Source organism: Rhipicephalus microplus, chromosome 1, assembly GCF_043290135.1.
Source record: "Rhipicephalus microplus isolate Deutch F79 chromosome 1, USDA_Rmic, whole genome shotgun sequence".
Lineage (NCBI taxonomy): Eukaryota > Metazoa > Arthropoda > Arachnida > Ixodida > Ixodidae > Rhipicephalus > Rhipicephalus microplus.
The window spans coordinates 137,501,618-137,525,253 of NC_134700.1; the positions used below are offsets into that span (position 1 = coordinate 137,501,618).

Consider the following 23,636-nt stretch of genomic DNA (forward strand, 5'->3'; position numbering starts at 1 on the left):
CCACCAAAGGTCTTACATCGAGCGGCGTCTTGCTGCTTGCTGACAGAAGCGGTTGAAAAGGCGTACGCGGCGGTGTCAGCCACGGCAAAGGCGAACGATGTAGACAACTGTAGCGATGAGTCACCTTTCGTCTGCTCTTTATCGCTGTGATGTAATCCGGGGTGACGTCGCAGAAGTGCGGCGTAAATGGTCATCAGTGTTTGTATCATAAAATTGCTACTTCAAAGACGAGTCTGAAACCGCACGATGTTTGAAACCTAGAATTCAAATTCACTTCACCCTTTGAAGTGCAGAAAAGAAGTCTGAATTTCAGAGGTTGTTGTCTTCGTAGATACAACATTAGGTAGATCGATGAAATTTTATCGCAAGGTATTCTTATTGAAGTGTTCTCAGGATGCTTGAATGGTGAACCTTTGGACCGAATATATTACAACTATGTGTCGAATACTACTAAAATACTTCTCAATTAGTAAAACAATTTTGAAGACTGGCCTAGAATTCTACATAATATTTCAAACAAATACTCACAGACTGTAACAAAGCAGCAGTATCGTTATATTCAACCAACGAAAGATACCACAATTGTGTAAAATGATGTAAGCTCGTGTACACAAGTACCTAGAGCCTTCGAAATATTCTTTCACTTTAAGGTGAATGCAAGAATTACTTCAGTACTCAAGGTGCAGCTATGTCGCCATCATTGAGGTAACCCGAAGTTCTGAAATAAAATAACATTAGAATCATGAATCTCATAATAATAATAGTGGATTGAGGACTATTGTTTTCAATGACCCTAGATTTTAAATAAAGGATTCCTTCGTGCGGTGATGAGTAAGCTATAGGGTCTTGAAGTTTCCGTAAAAGCTTGACCTACGTTCATTTTGGTAGTTCACCAATTAAAGCAACAAAAAATGGTTCTTCACTTTCCACGTGTTGTTTCCTTGAGATTCTTGCATCAGCGGTGACTTTATCCTTCAAAAAGTATTCGAAAAGGTAATCTGTGTTTTGAAGATGTGCGAATAATTTCGAGTTGTGAACCGGCTATAAAGCTATTTGATTCGACGTTCGAATTTTCTAATATGCGCACACTTCTGCAAGATAGCTAATTTAAAGCAACATAGCAGTTAGAAATACGGGTGTCGCACTTCGCTTCGTCGTAAAAATCAAGGTTAGAACATGACGTAATCATTTGCATATTGACAATAAACAGATCTTGACTGTGCAAAAGCCCCGTATGGCCTATCAACTAATCAGCTCCTGCGCGGCATACACTTAGCAGTGCTTTCCTCTTGCTTTGATAAATCATGGCACCCCCTAACCCTCAGCCCTGTAAATTGTCGACCATGGGCTTTCATGGTCTTTTACACAAGATAACAAATCAATTCATACCTTATTTTACTTTTAGTGTTCAATACGCACCTTCGCCGCCTCCCGAGCAGCAACACCGCTTTGTGCCTTTGGTGTCACCAGCTTCAACATCATCCTGTAATTGAGAGTTCAGACATGATTCAAGAAGTTGAACTGATGCCTTTTAGTTTTTACTCCTATCGCTATCACTCCCATTTATATCTAAACAACTTGGAACACGTTCAATTCCTTTCTTGCTTAACTTTCGTGGGAACGTACCGTCGCTCAGGAGTGGCACCGGCGCCGCTGGCCACTGAACCTACGAGGGGCAGTGCACATGCTTATTGAACTCCAGAAGCCACGCATTTCGTGGGGCACTTTAGGCAAATTCTGTTCTCCTCAGTGACGTCATGAGACACTTTACAGCTTGTACAATGATGCGTATGGTTTGTAGCGGCAGCATATGAAACCGACAAATGATGTCATCTCGGACTAGTTTCAACGGAGCGTTTATGGAGCACGCCCTTCGCTTTATGTGTTTACTCAGTGTCATGCTACTCAGCCCCCCCCCCCCAAAAAAAAAAGATTTAGACAACGCACACAGAAAACACGAAGACCAGCGCAGACTCTCAATTGACTTATTATTACTAAGCCGCACATACATAGGCTCTGAAACAGATATGATCACATGCTTATCCAAGATTATAAGCCAAACAAAACCAAGAGGCTGCAAGGAACCAAGTGATCGATCTGGGACACTACGTGCTGAAGAATTCAAACACACCAATTTTTTTTCTGGTAAGGCTGTTGATGGTCTGCTGATGCAGCTGTCTCCAGCGATTGTTGCCCTTTAATTGTGATTTTAGTGCCTTCGTTATGCTGTGACGTGAGAACAGTTGCCTTTTCAAACAATGGCTGGCAACCACATTCAGAACAATTTCGCAAAGCAGTTTACTAATGAAATACCAACTAGCTCAATGCCACACATCACTTTAATACGCAACGTTTCGGTCAGGTGTCACATTACCAAATGTTGTTTGGCCGAGCTGTAACTCATGAAATAAGCAGTGTTTCGGTGACGACACCGTACATCATTCTGTCCTGCGATGAACAGCTTCGGCAGATGAACCAACTGAGATAAAGCATTCCATCATTTCCCGGTGCTGTCAGCCAGTACAACAATATGGCGGTCCGGACAACGTCACAGCAATTACCCAATACATTTAAATACAGCTTGTTTCACCGTGTCAAAATTGTCCACGAGAAGGGAGAAGGAGGCGCAGAAAGCTTCATTCAGCCAAAGTATACCAAAATAATAAATTTAGACAGGCGTAGTCAGGTCCTCAGTCCAGGGATCCGCTGGCCCGAACTGCTCACTGGGCCTATTCACGCAAAGCTACATGTACAATTCTGCAAGCCATGCATCCGACTGCCTGTGCAACATGTGCGGTTACTTAGTAATGCGTAGGCTGTCCGTGTGTGTGGACCTCTTGGTTCACTCCCATGCTACGTGGCTCAGTGTTGGTATGTCTGGAAACTTTGCACAGGCTTCTCTAAATCTGGCGAGAAATATTTCGCTTAGGTTATACTAATTAGGAAAGCTATTCGACTGTACGCATCTGTAGTCCCTGACTTTGTTGACCATCCACGAAAGAATTGCTGCAGGAAGTGTGTAAAAACTTATTACCGACTACTGTGCAGAACAATGTGGGCCGATGCAAATCAAATAAGTGCTGACATGTTAGACTTATGCTGACTATACCTAGTATGATCATTTTCATTCGAGTCGCAATTACCTATGGGTGGGTGGGCAGTCTAGCTTCCAGCATAACGTCAGCCACTAAGCCACTCACCTACTCATACATGTGTAAGTGAAACAGAAACACGCCCACGAATGTCGGCGATGCGTAGTGTTGACAATGTGTTACTGTTGATCCCTGCGCCTTAGTAGTCATAAGCATACTTTTTTATTACAACCTAAACAAAATAAAATAGGAGGAAGCACTACACCACGAGAAAGGAAGGGTGTTTGCGATCTACTAACGTTACACCTGGGGAAGGGTGAGACACGTAGTGTGTGCCAGTGTTTCCGTAGCGAAACATTTAGCCATTACTGCCTTACTCACTACCGGTCCACTAACACATTGTCACTTCGCAGATATGATTCAAGAAGTGGTGTTTCATATGGATGACTTTACCGTAGAGATGCACGTTTGTGTGTCTGTTTTTAGATAACAAACTTGAGCACCTTAATAGATGTGTGTCTGGGGCTCTGACACCGCTGCTACGTAAAACATAATGTTTTATAATAATTTATGCACTAGCAACGACACTAATAATATGCACCGTATGACTTGGTGGCAAGTAGCGGGATTTACCCCATCACAAACGAGCATGACAGCCGTTTATGATGCACCATGACGACGATATGACATACCAGCCCCCTAAAGTGCCTCACTTTTAAAATCTACACACACAGTCATCACTGTCGCAACAGCAATGACAACAACAAAAAAAGTACCGCAATCTCACTCAGTTTTCTAACATTTGGGGCATCAAACAATGTGCCTGTTGATCATCGAATGTTTGCCACGCTGATATGCACTTGTGCTGCTTGTTCTCGGTGACTCTCGCCCACGATCAAGGGCATGACTGATTGGGCACAAGATAAATCATTTAAGAATGCCCCGCGTGCAAGCAAGCACTTCAAACGCTTTACGTGCTTCAAAAAGACGTATTTTCTACAATTTTGTTCATGCAAGCCTGTGATGCTTTGCACACTTGCGTGCTTCTACATCGCAAATAAAGTAGCGTCTATGTGCCGTTTTTTATCCGAATTCACACTGATAATTTACAGCTGTTAGTTTCTATTGCACTTGTATTCTCTATTCAGGCAGACATTCATTCTTACTGAAGTAGCAGAACTACTTGCCATAATTCGGTGACTTTACGTGTAAAGGAGTGAGTGAAGAAATTATGCAACATACTTTACAGTTTTAAACTCCTAGGTAGGTTTCTGTATATATAGTTTAGTCTTGTGGTTAGGGATCGTAATGCGACAACAATATTCTACCTATGAAAGGCACACAGTAAAATAAATTATTACAACAAAAGGCCATTACAACAACGAAAGGCCATTACAACCACGTTTCAAATAATAGGCACATGCTGTGCACAAAAGCCAAGTCCAAACTTCAGTGCAGAAAACCAATAGCACTTGTCGCTATTGTACAATTTATTCCACAATTAAGTACAAGAAGAACATCTACATCAAATGTATGTTGGCGCGCTAAGACATAAGCAGCACAACATATCTTTCAAGCGAAGGCTTACAAGATGGTGGTGTTCTAAAAAAACAACACCGCGAATAAAAATTGCGACACGATTACCCTGGAAGCCCTCTCACTCACAGTTGGTGTGTACTGAAAAAGTAAAAAAACGCCTCTTTCCCTGGCTGGGATGTAAATATGGGTTTCCCCGGTCGTAAATCACGTGCCTTAACAGTACACCACACGTCCATGCATGTCCAACAGGGGAGCCTACATTACTGGCCAGTCAAGTGGGGCACGTGAAATTATGTGAAGCAGACGAATGCATTTTTCGGATGCAGAAAAGAGGTCTTGTTTCCGAAGTAGAATTTACTCGGCTTCTCGTGAACTGCTAGATACCGGTAAAGTACTCGGATCTACTCCTTGATTGATTGATATGGGGGGGGGGGGGTTAACGTCCCGAAACCACCTTATGATTATAAGAGACGCCGTATAGTGGAGGGCTCCGGAAATTTCGACCACCTGGAGTTTTTTAACGTGCACTCGAATCTGAGCACATGGTTGGATCTACTCCTCCTTCTCAACAACGTTCCACTTCAAAATTTCTGTTCAGATTTTTAGAGGAAAATAACCTAATTGATAAACAGTACATAAATCGAGAGTAAACGCGAACAGACGAGAACGTCTAAGACAACTCACACTAAGAGAGGGCTACTTTCAACTGATCTTATATCTAAGCACGAACCAACAAATACATACCAAGCCGAAGGAAATAACAGAAACGAAAAGAACTGCCTGTGGATTCACACCGTTGAACCAAGCACGTGGAGAAAGCAGTATCACGACTAGGCAAAACATTCATTTTACAGCGGCAAATAGAGCCAAAAAAACTCTCTTTAAAACAGTCATGTAGAAGGTTGACTGATGCACATGTTTTCTAATCTTATCCCGTACGCCTCCGGATTCCCCCTTGTCATGTTACCAGGTGCCTTAAACTCGCGCTTTGTCCATGTCAGTTCTTTCCTACGTGCTTGTCTGTTCGCGTTTACAAGTCATTCATGCACACCAACTAGTCTACAAGCATGTGTTAGTTACGTACATCATCACGTGCAGACATGCAGATTTCACGATCATAATTTTTTTTTCATTTTTTCTCCCTTCTTCGGCCCTAGTCTTCCTACGGCCATTCTATCTCCCATCCCCTTCCCCAAAACAAAGCCGCATGTTGGCACCTTTTATACGCCGACAGAATTCTGCATGCGTTATTTTCCTCACTAAAGTGCTTTCTTCATATTTATCGTTCTGCGGCCGATGCGAAAGAACAATTGAGAAGCTGTACACTTTTGAAGGCAGCGTAATTGAAATATCTCGTGCTAGTGGAATACAATAAATCAGCTGAACAACGTGTAAGGTCGATTTTAGGCATTGTACAATCATGGCGGAGGCCATGGCCCATTTCAAGAAAACTCTGGCTTCCAGGAAACTGGACTACCAACCGACATCTGCTTGATCCGTGATTTTTTCGTTCGACCATTCTACATGCTAAAGAACACTGTTGAGAACTTGAAGGACTACATGCTTTTCATTCCATATTAAATCATCTTTGATTCATACCGAAAGCAGCGTTTTGTGAACGACCGCTACTGGAGATACGGGCTCCCCTAGTCTCCTAGATATCATCCCTGTGTAACAGGCGTTATACAGTCTATATAAAAAAGCTGAAGGCCGCTTCTTTAAACTTTCCACCTTCCTAAACCTATCATGGAAGGCTCAAGGGAGACATTGTCCACAAGCAGAAGTGACGATAACCTTATTTTGGTGCTGCGTTCTCTCCTTAAACTTACACGTACTCAGGGCGGGTCTGACGATATCACCCCTCTACAAATTCTACAGAGAATTAGAAAATATTGCACACCATTTTCTCTCATGTCGCCATTATTCCAATGTTAGAACACGACTTCTCATTAGTCCCCTTTCAGAAATACGAATAGCCTTAACTGAAGAAATTGTGTGAAGCTTCGGCGCCTAAGGTTTGAGAAACTGCCACAGGGATGTCTTTATTGCCATGTGTATTTCATGCAAACTACCAAACGGGTATACTTTTACTGTTGCCTTTAGAAGTTTTTGTTGTTAAAATGCAGTAAAACTTGACTAATCTCTTCTGAATTGCTCTGATCAGGTCTCTGTAGCAGTCTGATATATGAGCTGAAAAGCATATTACTTGTAGTCTTATTTCAAAGTAACACGTACCATTAACAATTTAACTTTTTATATCTACTTACATTTTCAAAAGACCTGTTAAATTTTCAACTACTGATTCCTGGCTGAACTCTCAAAGTGGGTGCATGTCACTGGTTTTGAAAGACAAACAGACTCTCGATTTACTGCGACATTGAAGTTTTACAAGTTTTATTTCACCATTTATTCAAAGCAACGTCCACACACCACTGCGCCTATATGTACGGCCTCATGCCAATGCAGAATGCTTACATTGGGTTTACGTTTCTCCGTGGATGCGCCTCACCAAAACTTTTTGAAATCAACTTCAAAGCGACGGCGAAGATAAGTTAAAGCACGGTCAAGCTCCTCTGAGTTTATTTAACAACGAAATGATAGGCGCGTTGCCGGCAGACCATTTGGACCGATGCACCTGGCATCGCAACAGACTAAACGTCGGCGCCCTTAATCACTTCTTCAAATAACCATAAAACTAATCCACTCGAAGAGCTTATTGCCTCACAAATTCAACGCCGCCAAAATTTTAAGAATCCATCCATTGCGAATGGAGTTACAACAATTTGTCCCGTTCTGCAATTGCATTCTCTTTTCTCTTGTCCCGACAAAAACGCTGAGATCTTTGACAACTTTATTCTTTTTTTCTTCGAATGCGTGGCTTTGTGTGTGTGTGTGTGTGTGTGTGTGTGTGTGTGTGTGTGTGTGTGTGTGTGTGTGTGTGTGTGTGTGTGTGTGTGTGTGTGTGTGTGTGTGTGTGTGCATGTGTGTGTGTGTGCGTGCGTGCGTGTGCGTGTGCGTGTGTGTGTGTGTGTGTGCGTGTGCGTGTGCGTGTGTGCGTGTGCGTGTGTGTGTGTGTGTGTGTGTGTGTGTGTGTGTGTGTGTGTGTGTGTGTGTGTGTGTGTGTGTGTGTGTGTGTGTGTGTGTGTGTGTGTGTGTGTGTGTGTGTGTGTGTGTGATTCCGCACGCACGTGTGAACAAGTCGTGACCTTGCCCCGCAGCGGTGGTCTAGTGGCTAAGGTACTCGTCTGCTGACCACCCGCACGTCGCGGGAGTGAATCCCGGCTGCGGCGGCTGCATTTCCGATGGAGGCGGAAATGTTGTAGGCCCGTTTTCTCAGATTTCGGTGCACATTAAAAACCCCAGGTGGTCAAAATTTTCGGAGCCCTCTACTGCGGCGTCTCTCATAATCATATCGTGGTTTTGGTACGTTAAACCTTACAAATTAATCAATCAATCAGTCAAATCCAAATTCGCGACCTCCCGCGGCGATTTGTCGAATGACCAAGCATGCCATGTTCACCGTCAGCCAAAGGCTGATAGGTGACTTTCGACGAGTGATTTTTGAGCGTCTTCCGTCATTTGTCGAGAGATTGGAAAGCAATTTTCGGCCGAGTTTGATAATTATTTGTCTATTTCAGGTCACGTGCTGCGCTATGTTATTTGATTGCACATTCTTAGGAGCCTCTATTACCAATCAGCAACATTTTCTGGCCATGCTCGAAAAGTGTTGCAGGGCCCCTTTAGGTGTTTCTCAATAATATTTTACGGTCATTACGGGCAAAACCAACATGTACGTTTCCAAGTGTTGTAAAAAAGCATTCATTATACTTTATGCCAAATCAGGAACGCAATAACACAGCAATGCATTCGCTGGTGGTTAACTTTGCCCAGGTTTTACTTCCACCGCACGGTCACGAAAAGTAACTTTCTGCAAATAGGTATACGTACAAAAGAATGAAGCAAGTTTCACTTTCATGTAACTTCATATCGCTTTGTTTTACAATCGGCAAACGAGCGCTGCGAATCTTAAGAACATAATTCATCTGACGCATATCCGAAACCTTTACTTCGCATAATTCTTATGGGGATACGAGTGCCATTCTGGAATCCTGCGTAGACACTAGCGAAAGGTTACCCTCTATAGGTATTAATGTATGAAACTCTATGGTGGAAACGTTTTCGGGTAAGATAGTGCTCCAAGTGCGTCTTAGTGTTACTTGGTCTCTTTAGCAAGCCTCTAGTTGGAGGCGAAGTTCATTGGAGATTCAGTCACCCTTACTCGTTTCTACGTGTTATTTCTTAAAAAACATATATCTTTTCATTTAAAATAATGTAGCGTTGACACTAACCCATCAAAGCCACTTGATCTCTAAGTGGGCACTACAAGAAAACGGCATGTCTCCGAGATCTTTGGAGCGCAAACATCTCGGAAGCTCCCACTCCAGCAATTCGTTTAAAACCTCATAGGTTTCGACAACGAATATTCGCTATGGTCCAGCATTTTCATTGAAGGCGAATTTGTCATATTATGCTAGGCAGCCGCGGTACCGCTGAGAAGAGGTGTCTGTTGCATTTTCTTAGCACTGTAGAATACTACCTGACAGCCTAGCAGCTCTCAGCTTCACATGACCCGTATATCGCCCGGCCTTTTCTTAACTGTTTCAGACTTCATATATTCAATATAAAAAATATGGTCTAGTTTCGAACTTCTGACCTTGCGCGCTTAGGCCAGCTCAGTGCCCTGTATGACCTCCTCTCAACGCGTTCAGTCTCTCCTAACTTCGTCCTGTCTAACTCAAAATTGGCAGCCTTGGCTTCAAAGTGTCCGCAATGTCGGAGTTTTGCATCTTCATTTGGTCCGAATGCAGATGCTAGACCATTCCAAATTGTATATTCACTTAAAACGCGTTATAAAAGAGCCGTTAAAAAGAAAAAAGAAGAGTTCTGGGGTGCGGCCTCGCTGCAGCGACCACCTGCTGGTAATGCACTTCCTCACCAGAGCACGATTGGCCACCGTGGTTCATTACTTGGCCACTACCTCCCATGACTACAGCAATTAACTCTTGGCCCTGAGTCATCAGCGGCTGCGAGGCAACTGTCCAAGGCCGCAGTCAGACCTGCGACGCAGTGTAAAGTGCTAAGAATCTCTGGGTCCGACCGGCTGCCATTGGAATCTGAACTTCGCTACGCTCAACGCTAGGACGCTGCCTAGTGAAGCTAGTCGTGTTCTGGTATTCGAGACATTAGTGTGTGAAATGGGATGTAATAGCGATAGATTAGATTTGTGGAGTTTAACGTCCCAAAACCACCATATGATTATGAGAGACGCCGTAGTGGAGGGCTCTGGAAGTTTTGACCACCTGGGGTTCTTTAACGTGCACCCAAATCTGAGTACACGGGCCTACAACATTTCTGCCTCCATCGGAAATGCAGCCGCCGCAGCCGGGATTTGAACCCGCGACCTGCGGGTCAGCAGCCGAGTACCTTAGCCACTAGACCACCGCAGCGGGGCATGTAATAGCGATATGCGAATTTACGAGGACAGGTGAGGCTAATGGAGTGCGGAAGACTCGACGCGCTCTATGCTACCATGGATTAGTTGACAGAAAAAGTGACAGCTTTGCCGGAAAAACAAAACAATGAAAGCGATAGCAACAAACTGAAAGGCCATGCGCAGAATGGAAAGCAGATCGAAACATGCCCCGCGTTCCTCAAGCACAAATGACGCGCGAAACGTACTCACAGGTACGGATCCACGCGAATAAGCGTCTCATTTGTTACTTTGCTGTGCCTGAAAAGCGCGCGTTTTTTGTAAACGGAGACTGCAATGATTGCAGTGACCTTCGTGCACCCGGTAACTACAGCGGAATCGTTCAAGGTAAAGACCGAGGTCGGGCAAGGCGTACGACCTTCTCCTCCTCGCTGACGCGAGATAAGGGCGCGTGAGGGAGCGTGGCCCCCATTCTCTAAGCCGGGCAAAGTACGCGTAGCAGATAAGAGTGGGTGATGCGCGTTCATTGTGCCATCTTGCTGGTATTACTGAAAACACTATCCCCCCCCCCCCCCGAGATGCTCGTGAGCAGCGGTAAGTGGTAGATATAAGTAGCTTGCCGTTTGAACAGTGAACGATGTGCTCTGTGGTAGCTCAGTGGTTAACACCTCGCTATCACGACGCACAGGTCCCACATTCAATTCCGTGCGCCAGAGTGTTTTTTTTCTTCCTTGCGTTTTCGTATATAATCTTACAAGGAAACGTATACTTGCCGATATTTACGATGATTACGCGCGATGGCAATGCTTGGCACACTGGCGGGCTGGGAACAGTCTCTATCCACTTCGTAGTCTTTTCTCTTGGCAGGGACCCTCTACCGCTTTATGCCCCAATCCCACTACTGCCTTGTGGCACTACCCCGCGGCGTTAAAGCGCCAACCCGGCGCTTGTCACGAAAGGGGAGTGTTGGGTGACACATAAGGCTTCAGTCTTACGACGTGCACAACAGTGGATGGTGGTGGCATTTAGTGGGCTTCGTCGACGACTCGCTGTATCTCGTAGGTGAGGTTGGTGATCTTGCGCAGGACTTTGTATGGTCCGTCATAGCGAAATGAAAGTTTTTCTGAGAGGCCGATGTGACAACATAGGGTCCACAAGAGTACGAGAGAATCTGGTACATAGGAAACTTAGCTGTGGTGACGATCGTATCGATCTTTCTGAGAGGCTTGAGAAAGTACGAGTCGTTCTCGGGCAATCTGTCGTGCTGCATCGGCTCGCTCTAAGGCATCGCGGACGTATGTGACAGGGGAGCTTGAACCAGCGGGAAGGAGTGTATCAAGAGACAGAGAGGGTTCCCGTCCATAAAGAAGGTAGAACGGGGAATAGCCTGCGGTGTCATGTCTGGAGGAGTTGTAAGCGAAGGTGACGTAGGGTAACGTTGCGTCCCAGTCACGGTGGTCTGGAGAAACATACATTGACAACATATCTGTGATAGTGCGATTCAGGCGCTCTGTAAGTCCGTTAGTTTGTGGATGGTATGCCGTTGTGAACTTGTGGTTCGTGGAACAGGAACTTACGATATCCTGGACGACGCGAGATAAAAAGTATCGGCCTTGGTCAGTAACGAGCTTTCGAGGAGCGCCGTGATGCAGTACGATGCCATGCAGTAGAAAGTCGGCAACATCGGTAGCGCAGCTGGTTGGAAGAGCGCGGGTGATTGCATAACGTGTCGCGTAGTCGGTCGCTACGGCAACTCATTTGTTCCCGGATGCAGAAGTGGGAAATGGCCCGAGAAGTTCGAGCCCTACGCGGTAGAATGGTTCAGCAGGGATCTCAATAGGGTTAAGAAGGCCAGCTGGAAGCGATGTTGGTCGTTTTCAACGTTGACAAAGGTCGCAGCTGGCGACATACTTTTGCACAGAGCGATATAGGCGTGGCCAGAAAAAACGGCGCCGGACGCGATCATAAGTGCGGGTGACTCCCAGATGACCAGCGGCAGGTTCATCGTGAAGCTGTCGGAGAACATCTACACGCAAATGGGAAGGCACGACGAGAAGGCGGTCAGGACCATTAGGGCGCATGTTGTGGCGGTATAGAACACCTTCCTGAAGTAAATACAAGTTTAGAGAAGTGGGTGGAGTAGCGGAACTCAGGCTTTCTATGATGAGAAGTAAATCCGGGTCGCGGCGTTGCTCAGAAGCGATATCAAGAAAGTCTGATATTGATAAGACGTAGCCTTCGTAGCTCTCTCTGTGGCGTCTGGTGGATCCACTGAATACCGTGAGAGGCAGTCGGCGTCTTGATGGGGGTGACCAGATTTATATCACAAGGCATTAGGGCCACAAGGCAGTAGTGGGATTGAGGCAATATAGATACTTATACATATACGTTGAATGACATCGACACTGGTGGAAAAATCCAGCCGAGAGTGTCTATATAATTGCTATCGCAATACAAGAACTAGGACCAGGGTTTTTCATACACAAGAATATCGCTGAAAACATACAGGAATACTCTAGCATCAGTGAGAGAGTGGCAACGACAAGGGCAGATACGACAAGGGATATGCAAAGGGGCAAACCCACTGGTGACGATAAGATAATGACGGACTGTCTGAAAGATGGCTGAGAAAGTGTGTTAGAAAAACTGGCCACTTTATGTAAAAAGTTTCACTTGACAGGCGTACCAGAACCTTGGAAGAACGCTAACATCATCTTAATCTATAAAAAAGAGACGTCTATGACTTGAAAACTATGGGCTGATCAGCTAATTGTCCTTTCTCTACAAACTATTTACCAACATTAAAGCTATTAGTATTGGGACGACTATAAAGTTCCATCAACCAAAGGACGAAGCAGGATTTCGTACAAGTTACTCCACAATAGACCATATTGCTACTGTCAATCAGGTAATAGAGAAATTCGTAGAATACAACCAATCATGATACATCGCTTTCATAGATTACGAGAAGGCGAAGTCGATAATCACTGGGCGTGAGCTTCCTAGCGCTGCTGTTTTTCGCAAATTTTGTAAGTTTTCTTACTCGTCTTCTGTATCTTACTGCCAAGAGTCGGCCTCCACCTTCGCGGTGCACCAGGCGCCATGTCTCCAAGGCGCTGAAGCCTTACCTTAGGCCACCACGACGTTCGAAAGCTTCAGCTACTGGTAGCAGCTATTCTTCCCAGCGGCCATCAGATGAAGACGAAGTGATGATTGCGTCCGAACAGCAAGATATTCCCGTGTTTCGCGGACCCGAGGAGAACTGTGACGGCCCCTCGGCGACACCCAACGCCAGTGATGAGTGTGTTACTCCGAAGAAGGCGCGAACTGATAGTCAAGGGGATTACAGCGATACAACGATCATTAACTACGTGGAAATTAACTGTGATATAGAAGGAGAAGACAGGCCTTTCACAACAGTCATGTACAAGAAAGCCAGACCAGCGGAGATACCTGTGATTTACAAGCTGACAAACCCTAGCGCCTCATTCTGGAAAGTCAATCTGAACAAAATGGCCAGTGAAGTAGTATCTGCTGCTAAAGAGAAAGTGCAGTCGTTCCGTGTCAATAGAGATGGCAAATTTTCCGTGTCGCTGCAGTTACTGCATCCTCCAGACCTGTTTAGTTAACGCATGTTGCTGGTCTTGAAGTGGCACCGTATATACCGCAGTCGTTTGTGAGGAACCTAGGAAAGATTAGACAAGTACCGGTGCAGTACACTGAAAATCAACTGCTTGAATATTTAAGAGACAGCGGTGTAATCTTTGTCAGGAGACAGACTAAATGGCTCCGTTGTGAAGATAGTTCCGCAGAGCCGCATTTACTCGGCAGTGCAATTCTTGAGTTCTTCCCCGACAAGCCACTGCCGCCTCGTATCCTCTTAGGCTTCACAAGTCATCCAGTGGAAGAATACCTACAGCCCGCTACAGGATGTTTCAACTGTCAACGATATTGAATGTTGCCAAATCGTGCCATGGACAACTTTGCTGCAAAATGTGTACAGGAGCACATGATTACAAAGAGGGTACATCGAGGAATCATCCCAAATGTGCCAATTGCAATGGAGACCACGTAGCGTTATATGCTTGTTGTCCGAAATACCAGGCGGCTACTCGATTAAAGCGACAAGAAATTTTTCTTGGAAGAGCTCCAAAAAAGGGGATCGCCATGTCCGAATCCTGAAACTCTACATACACTCTCTATGACTTTAAAATCACAGAAGAGTACATCACTATCTTATGCGATAGTAGCCAAGCGTGCTTCAGCTCAGAAAAACAAAAGTACAACCAAAACTGACCATAGAGGACGATCACCAAGTGTTCAAAGGCAGACAAGCGACAGCCGGACACCGAACCCAACAGTAACCCAGGATAACCAAACGTCTACACTTTTCACCTCGTCGAAGCCAAAGGCACAAGAGAAACGTGCACCGAAAGCAAATGATGTGGATTTGGTTAGGCTGATGCTCTTGCTTGCATTGAAGGCAATCTTGCGTGTATTTCCAGAAGCCAATGACCTCCCAGAGGTGAGTCCAGTTCTTTCATTAGAGCCTCTAGTAGTACAACAAAAAATTGTTGTATAGCAAAATAGCTCTACATATGAATAACTGTTTCCGCAACACAGATGTGTTTCAGTGGAATTCCAATGGCCTTAGTTCCAAAAGCGCAGACTTTAGGAATCTTGTTTCTCAGTATAGCTTCCCCGTTCTGGGTCTAAATGAAACCAATGTTGGCCCTGACTTTAGGATTCTAATTATGTCACATACGCATCAAGACGAAATCCAGGCTTGAGCAGGACACTTTTATGCGTACGGCGCGACATACCCTCTTTTCTTTTATACTCGTCGCACTCGATAGTGCGAGAATTTGTAGGGTGCAAAATTCAATTCCAGAAACTTACCATCACCGTAATTTGTGTTTATTTGCAACCATCGACACGCATCTCCGAATCCTCCCTGGTTCATTTATAGGGTAAAGCCAAGGTACTTGCCCTCTTCTGTGGAGATTTCAATGCATGCAATACCACGTAAAGTAGCACTCATACCGATTCACATGGAAGAACACTTGAAAAAGCAATTGATCAATGTGGTCTTGTTGTTCGTAATGATGGGTCAGCAACCTTTTTACTAGGATATTATTATGCCAGCAGTCTAGATTTGGCTGTAGCCTTCCCTGACATTGCACGAGATATGAACTGGTGTACAGACCTCAAAACACGAGGGAGTGACAATCACCCAGTTCTCATGCAACACACAAGAATGCAAGTGCAAACGACCACATTGATTTCGAAGCTAACTGGCTAGAAACTATTTCGTGAACATACTGGACGTCACTTGATGAGAGTTAATGAACTGGATACATTCATGTCCTGCATTAAAAGCAGTTACTCCCGTGCGACAAGGTTTACAGCTCTCCTAGCAGGCCACTCCAGTATAGATGAAGACTGTGAGCGCCTACGGGCAAATAAAAGACGAGCAGAACATCGCTATCGCCACACTGGAAGTCTAGAAGATTACAAGAAAGTCACGCCACACACATCCGATCTAAGCGACACATTCAAAAGTTAGGTCGGAAACAATGGCACAATTTCTGCAATTCATTGATCCCATTTACTCCATTACCAAAATTCTGGCAAACAATCACTGCTTTAAATCATCCAGTATACCAGCGAAACCATATCTCTTGACCATATCTCTTGGATTATCCGAACGGGATGTTTCTAATAAGTTTTGCACAATGCTTACTGGAACTGGGCAATTGGTTCACAATACTACTGCACTGCCTAATTGTGTAGAGCATCAAATCCAAGATGCATACGCTTTATCACATGCTCAACTGGATAACACGTATTCTCTACTAGAGTTGCGTACTGTTCTATCACTTAAGAACGGTCACCGGTCCCGACAACGTATCCTACAGTGTTCTGAATAATCTAGGACTCAACGGCATGGCAGTTTTTCTACGGATATATAACGGCATGTGGACCGAGGAGTACGTTCCATTGTGTTGGAAGGTCGCGAGAGTCGTCCCACTGCTGAAGCCCGCTAAATCGCCACTTTCGCTTGACTAATTACGACTAGTCAGCCACACTAGCTGTGTATCGAAAGCCATGAAAAAAATGGTTGACAGAAGATTACATTGCTTGATTGTAGCTAACAACTCTCTTCCAGAACAGATGGCTGGCTTCAGACGACGACGATGCACTAGGGACTCCGTCTTCGACCTCGTTACATTTGTACAACATGAGACGAGCTGTGGAAACATGGCTGTTGCGGCGTTCATAGATATTAAGAAGGCGTTCGACTCTGTGAGCCACCTTTCTGTGCTGTACGGGCTTACCTCACTAGGGGTTCATGGTCGTATCCTTCAATAGATCGCCAACTTCCTGCGTAACAGACAAATATATATTTCAACCAATAACGAAGACAGCGATCGTTTCAACATCAGCAGAGGTGTACCTCAAAGAAGCGTTCCAAGTCCGCTCCTTTTCAATGCTGCAATGGCAGGTCTTTCAGAAGTTCTGCCCGAAGCCTTGAACATATCCATGTATTCTGACGACATATGCATATGGACGTCCCAAAAATTACTGGAAGTGATCAAACATCGGTTTAAACAAAGACTAAATACAATAAGTTATTTCCTCAAAAAGCGAGGCATTCAGATTTCTGAGCATATTCGGTAGTTCTGCCGTTCACGAGAAAGACAGTGAAAAACTTGAAGCTTTTGTGGATGGCCAGAGAATCGAAATCACCCGAAAGCATCGCTTCCTGGCGTTACCTTAGATAGCCAGCTCAGATGGAGTCAGCATATTGCTGATCTAGAAAATTAAGTGAACTGCACCATAATTGTTATACGTTGCATGACAGGAACGAAATTGGGTGGTACATCAGCGTCTCTACTCCACGTCCATTGTGTATCAATCCACAGAAAATTGCCTACTTTGCGCCAATTCTCCACAACATCTCTCAGACGTCTCTACACCGACTACAGCTGTTACAAGCACGAAGCTTATGCATATGTATGGGGGTTCCACAGGCAACATCAAGTTCTCTGACACTGGCAGAGGCATGAGAACCCAACTTTATAGAAATTAAAAATGTTGAGACCTGTCGGCACCTTTTTCGACTAGTCACGCAACACTCTTCACATCTGCTCATATCCAACATCGTCAACCGAGCCGGAGCGCAAATACACCTTGTGTACCAACAATACATTCCCCGGCTTCTTGTGTCGAAACATTGGCCACTAGATCAAAACCACCCACCATGGCTGCTTGAGCTGCCAATGATTGAAACTTAAATAGAAGGACTTCGCAGCAAACATGAAGTGCCAATCGTTGCCGCACAGCAGTTGGCACCACATCATCTGTTTGACAGGTACCAAGGATACACTCACGTGTACACTGACGGTTCTATCACCAAAGAGACAACAACATCGGCATTTATAATTCCGGAATTGCACGAAGAATATGCATGTCGATTGGGCCATCTCTCCTTTTCAACAATGTTGGAGCTCATAGTGATTTTGAGAGCCATAGGCTATATTAAACTTTCAATGACACCAAGAAAATGAGTGGCAATTACAGACTCTCTGGCAGCACTCGCATGTGTGGAAAACGCCACTTCAAGACACATTTATTTGCGTATAGTTTACGCTATACTAAAAAAGTTTTCAGAAGCTACGAAGTCGAATCATCGCGTGACATTTCAGTGGGTTCCCAGTCACTGTGGAATTGAAGAAAATGAAATGGCGGATGAGTTGGCGAAAACCGCTCATAATTCTACGCAAACGTGCCTCATTCCAGAATCTCAATATGATGTAAATAGAACTTTAAAAACAACAAAACGTGAATTATGCCTGTCTACCTGGTTCACAGACAAAACAAAGAAATCGATTCTATATCCCGTTGATCCTAATCTTGAATACTAATTAGACCGTGACCTCCCAAGACGTATCAACACACTCATACATTGACTACGACTCGAAACTGCTTACACAAAGCACTTCCTACTTCGTATCAGCGTGCAACATCGTCAGCATGTTTAAACGCCACGACGACGAGGATATCTGTCACCTCTTGCTCGACTGTCCGAAACACGACACATACCGAAGGCGACTAGAACAGGAACTTCATAAGTTATATCCTGAGCAGTCACTTGCGTTGAAACAAATACTAGGTCCATGGTCATCCAAAATAAATGGCAAAGCAATGAAGTGGCTGCAACAGTTCTTCGAAAAAACGAAGATTTGTGACGACTACTGAGCGGACAAAAGTTGAAAGTGAGCGTGGCGTCTACGTGTTTGTTCCGTTTATAGGAGACCTTTTGCTCTCACTGATGTAGGACCGTATATATGTATATATGCTATTGTGTTTTTTTTTCTTTATTTGTACCAATCAAGTGGAAAGGGGTAGCCGTCGCCAAGTAACGGTGACAAAAACTTGTTTATTTTATATTTCAATAAAACAAGAAAAGGTGTTTGCCTCAACCGAGAAATCATGAGTAATGCAGGCACTACTGTATCAGGGCATCGACTAACCTCACATAAATATACTGGAAGATATCCACTGTGAATCCACAGCTGCTATAGTTCTCCATAAAAAAGCGACAGAACCTCAATAAATAAAGGCGTACGACAAAAAGACACAATCTCTCCAATGCTAGTCACCGCGTGTTTACAGGGGGTTTTCAGCGCGCTAGATTGGGAAGAGTTAGAGATAAGAGGTAATGGAGAGTATCTTAGTAACCTTTGATTCACTGATGATACTACCTTTATGAGTTACTCAGGGATGAGTGCTCATGATTACTGAACTGGACACGTAAAGCAGCAGAGTTGGTCTGAAAATATTATGCACAAAACTAAAGTAATGTACAACAGTCTCGGTAGAAAACAGCACTAAGTGACAAGTGGAGAGACGATGGGAGTTGTAAAAAGTATGCTTATTCAGGACAGGTAGTAACCGCGGAGCCGAGGTGTGAAAGTGAAATAACTAGAAAAATAGGGATGGGGTGGGTCACATTTGGCAAGCATACTCAGATCATAAATGACAATCTGCCACTTACCCTCAAAAGGAAAGTATACGTACAACAGCTGCACCTTGCAGGTGCTCACTTACGGAGTGTAATTTTGGAAGCTCACGAAGAGCGTTCAGTTTAAAATGGGTAAAACGCAGTGAGCAATGGGGACGAAAGTGATAGGTGTAACCATAAGAGGCAAGAAGAGGTCACAGTATGTCAGGGAACAAACCGGTGTTGAAAAGAAATGGACATGAGCCGCGCACGTAGCGCGTAGGTAAGATAACAACCAATCATTAAGGGTACCTGACCGGATTCTCAGAGAAGGCAAATACCCAAAGAGAAGATAAAATGCTAGGTGGGCCGATAAGATTAAAGAGTTCGCAGAGTATGACATGGCCGCAGAAAGCACAAGACTGGGTTGATTGGCGGGTCATGGTAGAGTCTTCTCCTTTGCTGTGGGCGTTGTCAGGCTGATGATGATTATGAGGGGTTGGACACATCCTAAGGCAATGTTTCAAACGTATACTAAGAACTTAATTGTCCTTACCTTCGAAAGATGGAAATGCTGGGAGGTGGAGAGGAAAGGCTCCGTGAAGCAGCTGATGCTCCTGAGTCAACCTGGGCTTTTGCTGCGGCCTTCAATGCGGCAATAAATACAAACAATACCAGAAATCATTTTCATTCAGAAAGGTTAGACATTAACAGTTAGGTACGAAAACTCTGTCGTGACGAAAAAATCAACTTTCTTACTAACCATCATCAAAGAAACAAGTAGAAAAACGGAAAGCAGTGAACTCATCATCTCGTACCGCTTGTACCACTCGGATAGCTTTTGAATGCAACATGCAATTTACAAACTCAACACCTCGCTATGATTATCTGACATTGTCAGCTTAAGTGTCGGTATTTATGTGGGCTTTACCATCTAATGACAGGATGGCTCACTGCTCTCCCATAGTCAGTACGGTGTACTAGATATCGTTAAATACTTTGTAAAACTAACATTTTCAATATCGGGCCGCTCATTGCTCCCCAGTAGAGTACATTGTACTGTAAATTGTCGAACATTTATTCTAAACACCAACTTTTACGCAAGGAATCTTTTACAGAGTTGAAGCGATATCCCTAGTAGCAAGCATCATCGCCACACTGTTGAACAAATTTTCACAATTTTGCGGCAGCGTCATGTCAACATTTTGTACTACTAGGGATGGATGAAGGAGGATTTGGCACAGGCTTGAGACCACCTATCTCTATTTAATAATAGTTTGCTTCTGAACACACTACCGAAAACGTGGCGCTAGTTTTCCCAACTGAACCAACCAAATTAAAGTTGTGTATCTCAAGTGTCTCTCTTCTATCATTGAAATCAATGCTTTGTGCGAGCGTATAAAGTTGCTCGGCTACGAGTGTTGGTTGTACAAGCTACGAACACCGCGCTTGCAGCGTCTGTCCATGCGACGCACTGAAAGCCCGACCACATGCACCCGTTGCAGCGCGTGAGCATGTGACTCTTGAGGCGGCGCGGTGCCCTCTCTCTCCTTTGGGGAGACAGTGCGTTGCCACATCAAAAATCCACGTGCTAAAGCGCTGCTATTCCATTCGCGTGATATTCCTGATCGTTTTACGTACTTATGAGAGTACACAGCAAAATAAGCTTTGAGGAGTTCATTATGCAGTCTAAAAGATCTGGAGGTCATCATAATGATGGGTCTGAAAAAGAGAGAGACAGAGAGACAGAAGAAATTACCATCTTCATTCTGGTATTATTTCAGCGTTGTTTTGGGTGTGGTATTTTCTTTCAGCAAACCATAGGTAGTGACAAAACAACCAATGTGCGACTTTTTAATACGAAACTTTTTTCATAAGCTGGGGCCTACAAAGGCATATTTCGGTCATGAAGAAAGCGTTGCGAAATTGCATTGCAGTGAAACCTCGGAACTTAGATTTGGGTTGCACTCCCAAGCGCTTTCTATTGGGCATCTCTGAAAAGGACATCACTTGTGCTGAGATTACATGCCTGGCCATGACTCCCCGTTACACATTGTCACTAAGAGGTGGCTAATAAACACCTTGAAGAGTGCTGCGCCCGCGGAACTTCGATATTGTACCCTGCCTTCTATATTATGCCCCAAGACGCTTCTCAGAAAATGCCTCTTCCCGCGCTGCCCACTTGTCCCGGTGTCCCAAGTATCCGCAACACCACTCACTCAAGCCTTGTGTCGTCAATCTCACTATTTTAATACGTGACAGCCTCTTGTGGCGATGTAATTACAATGCCGATGGTTGCCAGTGGCTACTTGTGATACCCTGCAGTCTGCGGTCAAAACTATATTCGTCCTTCCATTGTGAGCGACAATGCGTGCACTCTGGGGCATCCAGAACTTACCACCACATTCGACAACACTACCTGTGGTGACAGATGTATCACTGTGTGCAGAAATTCTTTCGTTCCTACCTCGATCGCCAACGCCCAAAACCGTCAGCACACATGTCGCCAGTCATTTTGCAACCTTTCCCTGACCGTCTGTTTGGGCGCAAGGGTATTTATTTGTGCGGATCACTTTGACATCGCCTGAGTAATCGTCACCATGGACCATCTAATGGGATACGCCGGAACTTCCGCCATCTCGCCGGCTACCACATTTGATGTTGCCTCCTTCCTGCTGCACGAATTCGTACTGCGTCACAGTCCATACCAGGAGCTTCTCAGTGGCGAGGCTGTGACTTTATGTCAAACGTCATTGAAGCCATTTTCACGTATTGTCATTGTGTCCACCGCGAAACTACTGCTTGTCATCCGCAGACGAATGGCCTCACCAAATTCTTTGACGGAAACCTTCAAGCCATTTTTTCAAAGTACATAGCCGCTGACCACATGAATTTGGATGCAATACTGCCCTTCGTAACGTACGCTTCGTAAAGTACGGCCCTTATTAGCATTCCTGGTTTTTCACCCATTTTCTTACTGTACAGAAGGCACCCGTCGCACACCATCGACACAACACTCCCGTAAACGCCGGATCCATCCATCTAAGTGTGTGCCCATTTCTGACACAGCCAGGCTTGCTGAAGAGTGTCGCGAGCTTGCTAAGAATTACGACAAATGAACAAGACTGGCAGAAGAGTAGTTGTGATGACTTCGTCACTTCTGAGCCCACGCTCTTCCTTAGAGCACTCATCTCTCTGTCCCTACCTCTGTAGCTGGCCTCTCTTTAAAACTACAGCTGAAATACGAAGGCCTCTACCATCTCATCGAGCGCACATCTCTGGTCAACTACCTAATCAAAGTCATCGAAAAATTTTCGGGCATGCACCGTCATGGACTCGGCATGGTCAACGTGGAGCACCTGGAGGCCTCAGTGACCCTCTCATAGTGACAAGCTGTTACATCGCTGGGCAGCTCCCTTTTCGCACCAGGTGTAATTGTAGTGAAGCCATTAGAACATAGAAATGGGTTGCCCTCTCGAGTGCCTTTTAGTAGGTAATCTCCAAAAAGGACGCCGCTCGTGCTGAGAGAGCGCGATATTGTCAACCTGTAACTTCTGAAGGCCTACTATGACCCATTCAGTCATGCGTGGCCGTGGCTGTTGTAATTAGGCATTGTCACTGAGTGCCGGCTAATAAATACATTATTAACGCTAAAATATGGCCGACAAAAGACATGTAAAAAATCAGAGCTTATGCGCGAAGTGAATGATGATGAGTGGGGCAAAGTGCTCATACGTCCATCCGTTCGCGCATGCGTTCGATTTCGTTCAAGAATGCAGACGACGAGCGGGTAACACCGAGGAGGCGCGAGCCAAAGAAGCCGAGCGCAAGTGTCTTCCACGTGCCCGCCGCTCTGCACCGTCAATGTTCTGCCAACAATCTGCTACGTGCGGCGACTAATCAGGAGGCTGAAGGAGGCACTCATCGACAAAGCGTGCGCTGTAGCCAATCGGAGAAGAGCGCCACTTCGGAGAGTAGTGGTAGAGTAATGCCATCTATGTAATGAGATGAGACATGGCGATCCATTTCTTTTGCCGTCTTTTCTTTCTCGGTTACGCGTGACTAGTCACAAGGTTAGACTAAAAGGAGCTTAGGCCCTGAAAAAACTTTCGTCACTGAGAGTCGAACCAACGCCCTTTCGTTCAAGTTGATTGATTGATTGATTGATTGATTGATTGATATGTGAGGTTTAACGTCCCAAAACCACCATATGATTATCAAAGAAGCCGTAGTGGAGGGCTCCGGAATTTTAGACCACATGGGGTTCTTTACCGTGCACCGGAATCTGAGTACACGGGCCTACAGCACTTTCACCTCTATATACCCAGTCCATATACACTCGACAGTGGAAGCAACACCGAAGGCTGCGACGCATCGAACGTCGCAGGCTGCAATGCGCAAGAGCCTCTCGTAGTGAACAGGGTAGAAGAAGCTTCTGAAGAACTTTCTACCAATTCAGAAGCATTATCTTCATTGCCCGAAGTGCATGAAAACAGCCCACAAACTA

The 23,636-nt window shown here is 44.9% G+C and overlaps 1 protein-coding gene across 3 annotated transcripts in view; it reads right to left on the bottom strand.

The window, feature by feature from the left end:
• The window catches only part of LOC119177844 (rifampicin phosphotransferase), a 185,969-nt gene that overhangs the window by 18,602 nt on the left and 143,731 nt on the right, over nt 1–23,636 (bottom strand). For all 3 annotated transcript variants that reach the window (XR_012893905.1, XM_037429032.2, XM_075887408.1), the window contains 2 exons: nt 19,686–19,774; nt 1,420–1,483 (listed from right to left, as the gene is read on the bottom strand). Coding sequence is in view for 2 of the 3 variants with exons in the window: in XM_037429032.2 (XP_037284929.2) it covers nt 1,420–1,483; nt 19,686–19,774 (153 nt within the window). In the remaining variant the exon portion in view is untranslated. The remainder of the gene's footprint in view (nt 1–1,419; nt 1,484–19,685; nt 19,775–23,636) is intronic.